We start from the raw sequence: 14,871 nt of genomic DNA, 5'->3' as shown, positions 1-14,871 counted from the left end.
TAGAAACACTAGACTTTTAAGCATAATCAAAACAGACAGCTGGGTCCACCCTTTATGATAATGTGCCATGCAGCTTTATTAATCTGACCTTTGGAAACAAATGAGAAATTTAATACTGCCCCACCATAATTGTTAGTGGCAGGCATTTTAGCAGTCTTTAATTTGCACTTCATTTCAATATCTGCTTCCAGTTATGATGTAAACGTTAACAGGATCTGACACTGTTAATTGTGTTCTAGTGTCTGAAACAGTGGTAAAAGAGTGTGCTTGGAGTAAACTAGAACATGACCTTAATGGATAATGAAATGCATCAACCCTTGCTATGCAAAGAGTAAGGCAAAAAATGAATACCATAACTGTTTCAACTGGCATCTAAGTGATATACAGTTCTGTAATAACTGGGAGTGAGAGTGGGGGTGGAAATCATGTTCACCAGACTCATCTTTCAAGGTTATGTAAGTTTTGATTGTCCTTTAAGTTGCTTGCAAGAAGTATCTGATATGAGAAAATATATTCCCAATATATAATCAATAGCATTCTAAAGAATTCACAATGAATGCAAAAAATAATTGTTTTAGATGGTATAACGAAATTTGTCCTGTGTGACACAAAGAAGCATTTTTTTTCTATATAAGTGTTCTTAAAAGAAATGTTTTATAGCCTGTAAACAGCACAGAAAACTTATCTGGAAGTTATGCTGATAGCTATTAAACTTTAGTGTTATACAATAAAACACAGTGCCATGGTACCTGAAATAAAAAGACATATATTTACAGGTATTTATTTTAAAGCAATGTATGTTAAAAAGAATTTATTTCTGAAATACCAGTGCATGTAATCTGTTGCTACTGAATGTTATGTACTTCTGGATTTCACTTTTTCTTTCAGGACAACCACTCCTCTCCTTTAAATATTCCTTTATAAATAGTCTAATTGAACTATGGTCTATATTTTTTTTTTAAGTTCATACCTAAATGCTTGTAGAGCTTGTAAAGATCCCTGTAGATTTTTAAAAGGATCTCTATCTTTTCCAATGATATTTATATCATAGTCTCCTTTTTATTCAGTAACAAGGTATCACAGCAGACTATTTTAGATAAACTTATATTGAGATAACACTGAGATCTTCCGATAAAGCAAGGATTATGCATAGAAGAATAAAAATAAATAATGAAAGTTGCTTCAGCAGTCTGCAACACAAAACACAAGTTGCTCTTTCTATCATTCTGATTTGAGTATTATTTTTAGACATAACAATTGCCTTCTACATCAGAAGTACTGCAAAATAATCTGCCTCCACTGGCTCTTATATGCCAAACTTAACTAAGATAACTACGGTGCTAATACAAATCATATTTTGCTCCTCATTATGAGAAAGGTAGGGTTCTACAAAGGAGCAGAGTATACAGAAGAGGTGGGTAACATTTTAATCCAGTGTACCTAAATGCACCACAGCCATGAGACCTCTAAGCTTCAGAGGGAATGACCCATTTTATATTCTTAGATATCTATTGTTAGCATAATCAAATGAACATTCACTACATGTGAGAAACATGACACACATAGCCTACAGACACTGCACTAATGTTTATATTATGTATATTAAAGGATCCAAGTATACTTTCACACTGCATTGCATTCTTTTTATGGATTTACTGAAAGTCTTCAGTGCTCAAGAGCTAATTCAAACTACTTCATAAAGCCATCTGTGGTTTGTGTACCGCTTTTAAGGAGAAAGAAGTAAACCAAAGGTAGTACTAATGAAAATACACATATTTCAGATTATTTCTTCTTTCAAGTGAAATCCACTCTTGTACTAAGCACAGAGGAGAATCTTAAAATATGAAATTATAAAGATTTTAGCATGAGTTTTTAACTTACAAAATTCAATATTATTAATAATAAAAGAAAAGACTAACTTAAATAAAGTCATGTTACAGAATCACGGAATCACAGAATCATCAAGGTTGGAAAAGACCTTGTAGATCATCTAGTCCAACCATTAACCTAACATTGACAGTTCCCAACTACACCATATCCCTCAGCACTATGTCAATACAACTCTTAAACGCCTCCAGGGATGGGGACTCCACCACTGCCCTAGGCAGCCCATTCCAACACCTCACAACCCGTTCTGTAAAGAAATACTTCCTAATATCTAGTCTAAACCTTCCCTGGCACAACTTGAGGCCATTCCCTCTTGTCCTATCACTTATTACTTCATTGAAGAGACTCATCCCCAGCTCTCTGCAACCTCCTTTCAGGTAGTTGTAGAGGGCGATGAGGCCTCCCCTCAGCCTCCTCTTCTCCAGACTAAACACCCCCAGTTCCCTCAGCCGCTCCTCGTACGACATGTGCTCCAGACCCTTCACCAGCTTCGTTGCCCTTCTTTGGACACACTCGAGTAATTCAATGTCCATTTTGTAGTGAGGGGCCCAAAACTTTTCTTTTACATGGAAGCTTTTAAATAAAATTTACATGGAAAAAAATACAAAAATTCAGAGTACTAGCCAAACTGCATTGCTATTCAAAATCATTTGTGGGCAGACATCATTAAAATTCAGTCTACTAATACATTTAAATTTAAATAGCAATACTGCTACATTCATCCTTTGAGTGACTTTTTTAAAGCTAGTAGAGACTTAAGAGGAATGAATATATATTCTACTAAGTATTCAGGACTCCCCTCCCTCTCCAGTGGTTGAATCTCTGCTGTATCTGTTCAAATGAAGTGTTTGCACACTACAGAGAGAAACTTCATGAATACCAGTGAACATATTCTCTCTAGTCAAGTTCAAAATGTCTACTTCGAAATACTTAACAGAATGTAACCTAAACTTTAGAAGGGCATGGATGCATTTAAAAAAAAAAAAAAAAAAAAAAAACAAAACAAAACAACAACTAGATAGGGATACCAATCTCTTGTGTTAGCTCTACAGCGCTACTCCATACAGAAATAACCATTATCTCTCTTGTTAGTATAGATCTATAATTTTGCAGAAGAGGAGTTCTTGCCTGGAATTTTGACACAGGCCATTTTTTTCCCCCTCCAATTTCTGAATGGCATGAATATTACATACGAGAAGAAAAATGAAGTCAAATGTCTATTTTTCTGCCATAAAGAAAACCAAAAGAAAGAAATTCTTTGTGTGTATAATTCCTAAAGCTGCTAACAAGTCAGATACATCTCACATGAATTTAATTCTATTATGAATGCAATAAAACACAGTTGGAAAACATTTTTGTTCTCACATTTTCTCCCTTATCATTATATATAATACTTTTTTTTTCACAATGAGAACAATCAGCCACTGGAATAATCTCCCCAGGGAAGTGGTTGATTCCCCAACATCGGACACTTAAGATTCAGCTGAACAGGGTGCTGGGCCACCTTGTCTAGACTGTGCTTTTGCAAGAAACGTTCAACCAGATGATCCTTGAGGTCCCTTTAAACCTAGCATTCTATGATTCGCTGATATGTATTAGATATATATTATCATATACATATGTATCAGTAGGTATCTCTGTAGCAGTCATCAGGATATGTGTGACCCCCTCACATAGCTCTAGATTAGCAGCAGAAATAATGGACATGTTCATTTAAAAAAAAAATACAGACATATCTTGTTATTCCAATTAATTTCCTGAATATGCAGCAACAGCTGTGAATTTTTGTGCAATTTACAAAAACTTTTCAGACTCATTCTGGCTCTTTTGTTTTATAGTTATTATCTTTTTAGAATACATACTTGTCATAGTAAAAGTGGACTTAGAAACTTTGGAGCCAACCAACATAAAGTTAGAATTACTCTGAAATATGGACATCATTTGTAACAAACATAACACTCAAGAAATTCAATATGATGCTGTTCATCCCCTGACACCACCATACTAAAACTGCAGACAATTTTTCACTCGTATTGAATGTATATCTGTATTTTAAAATATGGTAAATGCTGCAATTGTTATATTTGAACCATGCTGTATTCACTTGTTATTACTTGAGTACTTTTACTGACTTTCTTGATTACCATAAAGAACATTTACATCAAGACAGCAACTGGTGAGTCAAACATATTCCTGCAGTTTACTCTGTTTATCTCCATGGCATCACACTGGTAGCAAGTCTGACCAGGTTACTGTACAAATACTGTGCTGCGTTGACAGATCTCAAAACTGGAATTCGGTTTCTTCAATTAATGTTTTGTTTAAAATAAATATGAAAACCTTTTCACAAAGCTGTATAATACAGCACAGACCTTGCTCTTAATTTATACTTCCAAAGTCTAGGTAATTGCAGTGTTATCAAAGATATTACCAAAAACTGGTAGCTGACCTTCTGACCCACACACTTCACTTTCTCACAATAAGCTTCAGGTCTGTTTAAAAATAAGATTAACTGTTATATTAAAATTATTTTCACTTCAGTTTTGTTTCTTTTTTGTTTCTTTTCAATGCATTTCATAATCTGACTCTGAACCAATTCAGAATGTAGATTTAAAATGGCACTTTTACAACTGGTAAATGCTGAATCCATTCCAAGATAATAATAAATACAACCCCACAACATTCAGTTAATAACACTATGTCTGTGGACTCTTGTAAGGCATGGAACTGAAAAGGAATGGAGAATTGTTCGAGTGGAAGACAGAGCTGCATTTCTTATGGCAATTCTTAAGTGACAGAATAGATTTGAGTTTCAGTTGACTGGGCTTTGGCGGAGAATAGAATGGGATAAAGGGGATAGTATTTGGCACACTTAATTCAAACAATCCTCATACCACCTCTTAAAAGTTTATTCACTCAGGTAAATTGGAACATAAGAACAAAGAAAAACCTTCAGAACAGAGAACACTGTAGGTCAGATTATTTAGCAGCTGCATTCCAATGAAAATAACACTCTTGGACAAACATTTTCTAACCTGCCTGCTGTTATGTATGTTCTCTAAAATACGACATTTTTTTCTGATATGTACTGCTTTACTAGAGAAGGGTTACTACAGTGTAACAAACTAAAACATTAATCAATTCAGTCCAGGAGGACTGCAGTCCAGATTCTAACTGTACTCACATAATACATGTCTGTTGAAATATGAATTTAGAATATTTTGATTCAGCAGACATAATGAGTCACAGGATACATTACAGAAAGTAATGAAGTGAATTTTTTGCCATAGTTAATTGGTTTAACATGACATAAGTCACTGATGCCATGTATTCTGCATCAGAACATACACAGATTTATCCATTATCAAGAATAATAACAGCCAGCCATATTGCAGGATAGACATAACCGTTTGCTCACCCACTGGCATTTGAGAGTATCTCAAGATAAGTTGTCAGTCTTAAAAGCTTTAATTAAGCTTAAAAGCTTTAATTAAGGTCTTACTGGTTTTGTCCTTTACATTTTTTTTCAATTTTGAACAATCTTAAGCTTTTCTCACTCCTTCTTGTCCTATATTTATCATTGTATAGAAAAAGACTACAACACCAATCTGGAATCCCAGACAACGCGACAAGTGTTGAACCAGGTATGTTAACTTTTTAAGGCGTAAAAAGTAAGAAAGATATGCAAGTGATGCCCATATGGTATCCTCTTTATTTTTGGTAGCTAAAGATTGTAAAAGGAACAGATGTTTTTCAATTATATCAGATGAGTCTGGTAATGTGTTCATAAGAACAGAGAATTATATTTTTGAAACTGATTTGTGAGTCAACAATTCAGATTATTAAGGTACACATAAAAGGAGAAGGGTTGAATACAATTGGATACTCAAGTTGTAATTAGAATACTGTCAGTCAATATTCTTCTGTTTAGTTTTGAGTGCTAATGATGTTCAAAGCACAGATCAATAGTAGCTAGCAAAAATTTTAACAGTATACTATACAGTTAGTTTCTAAAGTGTACTTACCTAAAGTAAAAGTACTCAAATTAATATCATTAAAATTATTTACATGCACATTTTGCAAATGCTATGAAAAGTATGTTTTCCAAATCTTAGCTGGAACATTTTTTATATTTTTTATATTTTTTTTTAAGTTGCTAAAACAAATAGCCGAAGTTACACAAGTTGTATACAGTATCATCTCATTGTGCAATATCAGCAAAATGATGAAATCACTCTCAGCCTAAATTCAAAACTGTTTTTCAGCTTTTTTTTTCTGGTAGATTTTCTCTAGTTTTGTTGTTGTTTTTTAGAAACATATGTATTTCACACTGCTTTTCTATGCTAAAATTAACTATTAGTTCTTAAAAAAGAAAATTGTTGTACCATAATTCAAAATAACTGACTGAGTTTAGGAACTGATCATCTAAAACGTTACTGGTTAACTGAAATATTTTGTGAGTCATTATTTCTAGTGTGTCCACGCTTTTTCTAAGCAAAGGACTCAAGATGACTTTGAAGTTTGGCAAATAGTTGATATGTGTCACTAGTCAACCTTCTGCTTCTTCAGAAATAAAACTTTTCCAGAATAATGTTGTCAGAAACAATTTCCACTTTGAAGTTTACAATGTATTTTATTAAAAGCACCTGAAAGTCTCTGAAGTTAAGCATAAGGTGGGAAGAAAATTCTGCATATTGCTTAAATTCAACACAATTTCTGATATATATTTTGTGATCCATTACAGGTTTGGAATAAAATGTTCATTTGTCTGAAGAAGTAAACACTGGAGAAGAGATGTAAGGAAGGTCAGATTGTGAGTCCAAACCAGCAAGTAAAATTCAGCATGATTTTAGTTGGTGATTGTTTGCCCTGTTATTTCTTTCATATTAAAGACATGTGTTATGAAACTAATTTCATCTGTATCTTGCACTGGCGATAATAATTTTCATGCACGAAAATTTCTCAGAGTACAAAATATTTTGCCAGTGTACACTAGAATTGTAAAATATTAACGTATTATTTTATATAAAAGCAGCATTTTTTTTCTCAAACCGTGTACACAAATATCTATTATCCATTAAATGAAACAAGAAAAAAAAAATCACAGATCAGAGAGAGATGGGATTTGTGTTAGAACAGGTCACGTTTGAGTATTGGCTTCTATTTCAGTGTGATTGACTTAGTGGCTGACAGCAGAAGTAACAGATGGGAAAAACAAGTGGGTCAGAAAAATGTCAGGAGAAAAAACAAACACCACAAAACAATAACAACATCATTACTAAAATATGAATAGAAATCAGATTTATTTTATAGCAATAAATGAAGTAAAATGAAAAATTACTAGGCACTTACAATATAATAAAAGATATGGAATGGTGCTTGTTACTAATGTCTTGATCCTGCTGAAGTCAAAAGGCATTTGACTGTAATTCTGCTGCTATATCCTCCTCTTATGAAAATATAATCTTAAAGAAATTCTTGGTAAAAATTAGATACTGACATACTGATGTCAATGGACGTTATGAGGCACACTAGAGGCTCCAGATTTTCATTTGGTAGGGATGTTTAACATGAGCTGTAATTGTCCTCTGATTTAAAAAGACAACACTGATTCTGAAAGTTTCAGGACATTTAAGGAACCACAGAGAATAGTTTTGTCCTTTTACTATATACAGTAGCTACCATATGTGGAGAGTGTAAGGAATACTGTTAGAACCCTATCCCAAGAACCTGGGGATAATTTACCTATCTCACAAGAACACATGCAGAGCACAACACACTTAGATAGTACATGTGAAGGATAGTTGCTCATTAACAATGCAGTAACATTTATGCTAAAACATAAATATCACCTTGTTTCATCCAAACCAACCAGTATTATAAGCAGCAACACTTTCACCATCTTATATGCCGTAAGTTACAAGTGAAATAAAAATATCTTTCTGAATCTTTGCAACGACATGGAAAAATAACACATGAAAACAAATAAATTTAAAGAATATGAAAAGAGAAGGCCAAAAAAGACCTAACCATAAAACCACCCCAAAAAAGCATTAAGCAATTCAGCATATCTGTATATACATATTCCAAAGCCTACTCTGGGTGTGACTATATTTCAGACCACCAAAATCTTCCAAGTTGAATTGTCACTTTAAGCAGAGACATGCACAACATGCAGGAAGTAGAGTCAAAATTTCCTCAAGAGATGTTACAGATATAATCACAACAAATTTTGTGCAGCTGAGCACCAATTTCACTGTCTGTTTGGAGATAATGGATATCTCCATTCAAGTAGAGTTTAATGCTTTCCTTTGGCTGTACTTCTAGGAAATATTTTATAAGCTTTTGGAAATTGTTTCTGTGGCTAGTTAACTAAACTAACAGCTAATGAATATGATGGGTACCCCCAACTAGCTCATCACTTTGTTCCTACTTTTACTTGTTCCTCACATAATGACCATATACCTGTCAACTCAATGGGGTGGGAGGGGGAGTGTCAAACAGCATAATATAACTGAAATAAGTCATAAAAATCCACAAAGAAAGGCCAATTTCAGGATCCTTCTTTGTAGCTAGAGGCTTAAAGTCTGTAATTTCTCTAAAAGTAAGTATTCACAAATATCTTATTTTTGTAATCTATTCTGAGCTTTCAGTATTTTATATAATTTGTATCAAGTCAAGAGACAGAAAATGTTTTTGAATACATCATGGATACACTCACTACATCTAGAGATAATTCAACTTTATATTGTATTACCTCAGAAAAGAAAATTATAAATCACAAACTGGTTGAAACTGAAGAAGTTTTTTTGGTTTATTTTACCATGCACACTTTTCAAATGAAGGACCATGGGTCCTTCACATTATGTAAATTATCATATCATCATGAAAAATGTAATAGTCCTGACACAACTCCAAACAACCATCAGATTTTGTTTGTCTTTAGATGCCTTAGTGTGAGAGAAAGCAAGGAAATTGAGATCAATGAGTACTCTGATAAATAAATAACTGAATTAAGAACAGCTAACTCAAGTGATATGATTCAGCATTGCTTCCTAATGCAATAAAAAAGATACAGGTTTGTTTCTTACTTAATTCCCTCCTCTCTTTGTAACCTCTAACTGGTGCTCTTTCTTGTTCTACCTTCCCTTGTGGTCTGCTTTTTAAAGTACCTCATAGCCTACCTCTATAAGCAAATAAAATATCAAAAGAACAATCTTTGTTGGCAATTTTGCCTTTCACTGCTTGCTTAACAAATTTTTAACCAAGAGATCTGGGTGTTCTGTCTCTTAACTGACTTTATATAAGAAAGAAGCATGAAATCCACAATTTGGGTTTCTGAAATCTTAATTTTCTTGATACAAGCCTGTTTTTTCAACCTGGATATTCTATTTTATGTAGTGCTTAACCACTGGCACAAAGTAAGGTGCAGTGAAAGCATATAAGAAAATTGTATGCAAAACCCACGGATGACAGTAGTTTTACAAGGTGGCCTACTAAGGACATGATTAATTTGTGCATAAATTTGAATGACATCCAGTTACAGATTTACTGAATGAAAAGGGAGAAGCTAAAGTGATGGTACTGATGTTTCATTGAAGTACAATAAGCATCCATAGTCAAGGACACAAACTTAGTGAGAAGCTGTGCAGCCCATTCCATCCAGAGTACAGCAGTTAGCCTTATTCATCTTATTCCAAAAACAGTAGCTTATGCATTTAATTTCTACATTTCAACCCCCTTTCCTGAATATATTTTTGTCATTTCAAATACCAAAATAATCAGCAAAGAATCTGTCTGGATAATTTTTAACCAACAACGGATGGTAGATTTGTGATAATTACAAGAATCTCCACATTTTGAAAATAATTAGCACTTACCTTTATTTCTTGAGCTTTCCTGATTCTTTTCCTGCTGTAATTAAAAGTAGAAAAATATATTATTTACAGAATTAGTTACCACAAAAATCATAGACATACAGATCAAAAAGAGACAGGCTATTTCATCCTCCTTCCTGATCCAAGATAAAATCAGCTACACTTTGCCTGCTGCAGAAAGATTCCTATATAACCTGTTTTTAAACTCCCCTGGTATTTTTCACATTTTTTTTCACAATGACAGTGATTAAGTTCTGGAACACATTGTCCAAAGAGGCTGTGCAGTCTCTATCACTTTACCTCTATCTTGGGAGATGCTCATAGTTCAACTGAAGAAGACCCTGTAAGACCTGATGTAAATTTAAAGTTAGATCTGCTTTAAGCAACTGGTTGAACTAGGTAAGTGCAGAGACCACTGCCAGCTTAAATTATTCCATGATATGGAGAGAGTGTTTCAGAACCTTGTAAAGCCTGAAGCAGTGCTTAACTGTCCTCAGTTTCATCCTGAATGAAACTTGGCCAGAATCCCCTCAACAACAAATATTTTTTTTTTTCTTATTTTTCCTGACTTGCTTGAATCACAGTGAACACAGAAAACATCTCATCTTTAAAGTAACAAAGTCATCTTCTCTTCCTATTTTTAACAATTCTTTAATATGTGTTGCCTAAAGCATTCCAATATTCCAATTCAGAGTTGTCTAGAACTAAGGATTTTTTAAATATATCAGCTCTATAACTGCATGAGCAACATGTAACATATATTGACATATTTCAAAATAACATTTCCATTCCAAAAAAAAGTATGACACATCTGATTCACAGTCAACAAGTTTTTCACTATGATCCCCTTAGTTGTTCATTTAACCCACCAATCTTTTCTCATAGCAGTTACCTAGTTATTTCCATTTTTGATTTTCTTTGAAATACCACTATTCTTTTTCTGTAAAAATATGTTTAAAGGTAACATTAAAATATGTTAGGAGATAACAGGGAAAGATTCCTTCTACTGAGGCAATGGCACACAAAAATGGATGTAAACTTCCATGTTTAGAAAACAATCAGCTGATAAAGCTCCTGAATCTCTTTTTTGAATAAGCAGAGCAAGCCATTCTAACACCTACATCCAGAAGAGTAAACCTGAGCAAGTTGTTAATGAAGTAGGAGATTTTATATTTCTTGTTATGCAAAAATACCTGTCTTTTACACCTTGAAGACCAAATTTTATCTCTATTATTCATTAAAAGTCTGTGTTTGAGACATTGGTCATATAACTCTTTTAGTTATTATTTCTAATGATGAGGAACAGGAAAGGAGTGCAGAGAGCCAGAGAGAAAATTAAGACAAGAGTTATCACTGGGGTACCTTGCAATCCAAACCATTCTATGGTTCTGTGATCGACCAGTACCACATCATCTGCACATGGCATGAAACAACTCATAGGCAATTTAAAACCTCACAGTGGTGGATATTTCTTTCATATTCCAGTTAAAACAGTAACTGTTGTATAACCCTTATACATATTAATAGAATATTAATTCTCAATGCTAATACCAAGAACTGAAATTACGTCAACCAGTGGGTATGTGTGAACATATTGCATATATGAAATCAGTCACAGCTAGCTTAAGTAGGCATTTACACAGTTCATGAAGTAATAGGCAAATGCTTGCAAGGCTGATGATTAGGAAACCACCAAATGTAGGTGACAGAGAACAGAATAGGCACAGTAAAAGTGCCTGTAACAAGCACAATAACATCTGAGGCCTTTGGATGGCACAAGAAAACTCCATTTTGAGCTGAATATAAGGTGTCTGAATACAGCAACTTGACACAGTGCTCACTATAGGACAGCAGTAGGGCTTGTAAACCACAGGCAGAAGGGCCACGCTAAAACTATGACTCAATTAATTAGTTCCCGAGAGAAGTATCACATTTAATACAGGACAAGTGAACTGGTTGTTACCAGGAATTGGGACAACTATTACATCTGGAGGATGCTGTTTTATCTCAAAGGTACCAGCACAACCTCTTAAGCTGACCCACTTATTTCTAGTTCAGGTCAGAGTGTTGGGCTTACCTGTACTTAATTCTAGATCTACTTTTTTCCCCTGCAAATCTGTTAATCCCTTCCATAAGAGTCTAAGAAAATACATTTTTCCATCAGCCATATACTATGCTATCAGGGTGTTAGTCTCAAATGTTGTAAATATTCATCAAACAAACTTGTTAATCAGAAATTGTGAAAAAGATACTTGCTTTAATCATGTTAAATGTGTTGATTTATTGCTATCAAGCTAATAAAGCAGCACTGCATCAAAAATTAATTATGAAAAAAGCATTTGTTTTGGAGTTAACTCAAAAGTTTTAAATGGCTGAAATTTATCATTTTACTATTTTGAACTAAAAATTAGCTCAGTGCAATACTTTATTGAAAACACAACCATTTCCAGCCTCAAGCTTCTTATAAATATACATTTAGATAATTGTTCAGAAAACTCTTTACTTTTTGTAGTTTTACTTGCACAATTCTTCTACAACAGTTTTTGAATAATGAAGTCTAAGTGCTGCTGAAGTTAATTTCTTTTTATTTGAGCAAGTATTTATAAAGCCACATTTTCTAGTTACATTACTTGTTTCACATGCTAAAATATTGAATGAAAATCCATCTGAAAATAAATGGTATATTTACATAATAACAATTTTTAAGCAGCATATTTCGTAAATGTTCTACTTCCCATATCTAAAACATTATGACAATGTCTTACCAAAGAGCCTGTTTTCCCTGCTTAGTATTAATAGTAAAAACTCATTCATAAGAAAGAAACAAGTAAAATATACACTAAAATTGAAGGAAAAAAAAAAAAAAAGAACAGAAAAAAAAAGCAGCAAGTTCCTTAAGTTAATTTACAAAAGGACTCACTCTGAATACTCTGAAACTACAACTAAAGTTGACAGCTGTTCCGTTTATTCATTTTAATTCCACTGTCTGACGCACATCCTGTTATTTGCTTGGCAAACCCTGAAGAATTCTTTCCCACTCAAGCAATAACTGGTACCACAGCATGTTCTCCTAATTTAATTTTTAGGTTTATTTTCTTTTCTGACTGACAAGTTATTTCTTCAGAAATACTGAAGTCCATGTAACATCAAAGTTTGAAAGTATGTAACTCAAGAAGTTTTCCTTAGTAAAACTTCTACTTATACATGCATGTATTCACCAAACACCTTCATATCACTACATAAGAACGAACACAGTATACACTGAGCTAGTTATCTTTAATGACATGTGAAAAACCTACGAGAATTTACTCAAAATTTCAAACTCTGATTTTATACAAAGTTGCTCAGAGATGCTCTTTGTTTTGTGTACTGCAATTCTTCAAATATTTGCTGCGTTATAAATTTATGCCAGTAAAAATTGCATTTCGCCTATTCCCAATGTCACGTAGCCAAGTTTTGTTAGAATTCAGATAATGCAATTTATAGGCTCCATGAACACGGTTTAGTCCCACAAAGCTCAATAGTCTTTTTTCCCTTCTTTTAGTATATAATTTGAAGAATGTAATTTTTTTTCAAAAAAAGGTGCAAAGCCTATAATGTCTGCTGCTTACACTATAAAAGTAGATGCTGAAGACTTAATCTAAGCATTGATTACTAGATCAGAGTAGACTTGCAGGAAAGCAATCTTAAAAATCAAATCTTGGTATCAAATGAGAAGAGAAATACTAAAAAGGATGAGAAAGACTTTTTAGGGAGAACAGAGTACAATAAGCTCAGCCAAGTTAGGAGAGGAAAGAAAATGACTCAGATGAAATTTTAAAATTTTTAAAAAAAAGCAGGAATTTTTTTTTTAATGGAATGTGTTAAGATTTCAGTGACTCAAAAAAACCACACATTTCAAGGAAAGAAGTCATTAGCTGAAAATATCTATGGCCTTTAAAGAAAATGAAAGTTTTTCTAATATCTTTATTTACTTTAATTCCATATGAAGATTTTTGAGTAGCTTTTCATGGCTTAGTTTTCTCAGAAGACTCAAATTTTAATTTTAAGCTGACATTCAATCTAAGAAAAAACTTTGCTAGCAGATCATAGACCAGCCTCAGTGTGATATGCCATGGGCCAGGAAGATGCTTGGTAGCAGCAAAGTGTATCCAGATAGAAGGAGAAGTCTGTAAGCCTCAAATTATTTCAAGATTACCCAGTGATTAGACTGAGTATAGCATCTCTGAACTGTGAAATTAACCTTCTGCCTAGGGAAAGCAGCCTGCTATAATATTAGACTTTTCAACTGAAAACACAGAGGTAAAAAATATAGAAAAATTTATACTGAAGGTGCATTAAATACAGATCCATTACCATTAAAAGTATGTGAATTAATTTATGTAGAAAACCACTAAGAAGCAAGGATTTATGTTAGTGAGTAAGTGTTATAAGCACCTATAACTTCAGAAAATTAAGTTCAGATGCTCAGGGAAATAGGAACTCCTTGTCCTGACAGGAAACAAACAAACAAACAAATCTTCCAGAGTCCTGGAACATGAGAGAGGTAAACAAACACTTGTTCATCACAACAGATATTTCCACTTGGATTTGTGCAGCATGCTAAGGTTTTGATGATAGTTGGCCTGAAAATAAAAAATTTCTACCCATATGCTATTAGAAAGCATGTAAATGTGCAAACGTCACTGTATTAAAGTAAAACATACTAATTCTTTATAAACACTGTGACGTGGAAGAGCTAATAGACCTGCTATTACACACATTTCTGTTATTCTTCTCCTGTATATATTATATATTATGATATATAAACAAAATATTTTCACCTCACTTGTTAACAAATCGAAGAAGTTGTATATACTTCCTGTCTAAATAACACTGGAATGATTACATGAACCACAATATTATATTGTTATCTATTACTACAAGTCATCTGTAAGCAGAACAAATCATCTTGCATACCAAAATAGTTTTGAATTTAACAGTCTCCAACCAAATTAATCAGACAAGTTGCATGACTTTGCATGGTTTTGTGTTGCATCATATCGTATCAGCCTGATGAAATGTATCGATGCAGAACATATTAGAACTGTAAAGAAACCTTTCTTGT

The 14,871-nt window shown here is 33.4% G+C and overlaps 1 protein-coding gene across 2 annotated transcripts in view; it reads right to left on the bottom strand.

The window, feature by feature from the left end:
- Positions 1–14,871, bottom strand: part of FSTL5 (follistatin like 5) — a 332,447-nt gene that overhangs the window by 269,970 nt on the left and 47,606 nt on the right. For both annotated transcript variants that reach the window (XM_074822912.1, XM_074822913.1), the window contains exon 3: positions 9,768–9,801. In XM_074822912.1, the coding sequence (XP_074679013.1) occupies positions 9,768–9,801 (34 nt within the window). The remainder of the gene's footprint in view (positions 1–9,767; positions 9,802–14,871) is intronic.

The sequence above is a fragment of the Strix aluco genome, chromosome 4, assembly GCF_031877795.1.
Source record: "Strix aluco isolate bStrAlu1 chromosome 4, bStrAlu1.hap1, whole genome shotgun sequence".
NCBI lineage: Eukaryota > Metazoa > Chordata > Aves > Strigiformes > Strigidae > Strix > Strix aluco.
Note: the sequence above shows the minus strand (reverse complement) of the source record. Positions and strands in the feature narration are given on the sequence as shown.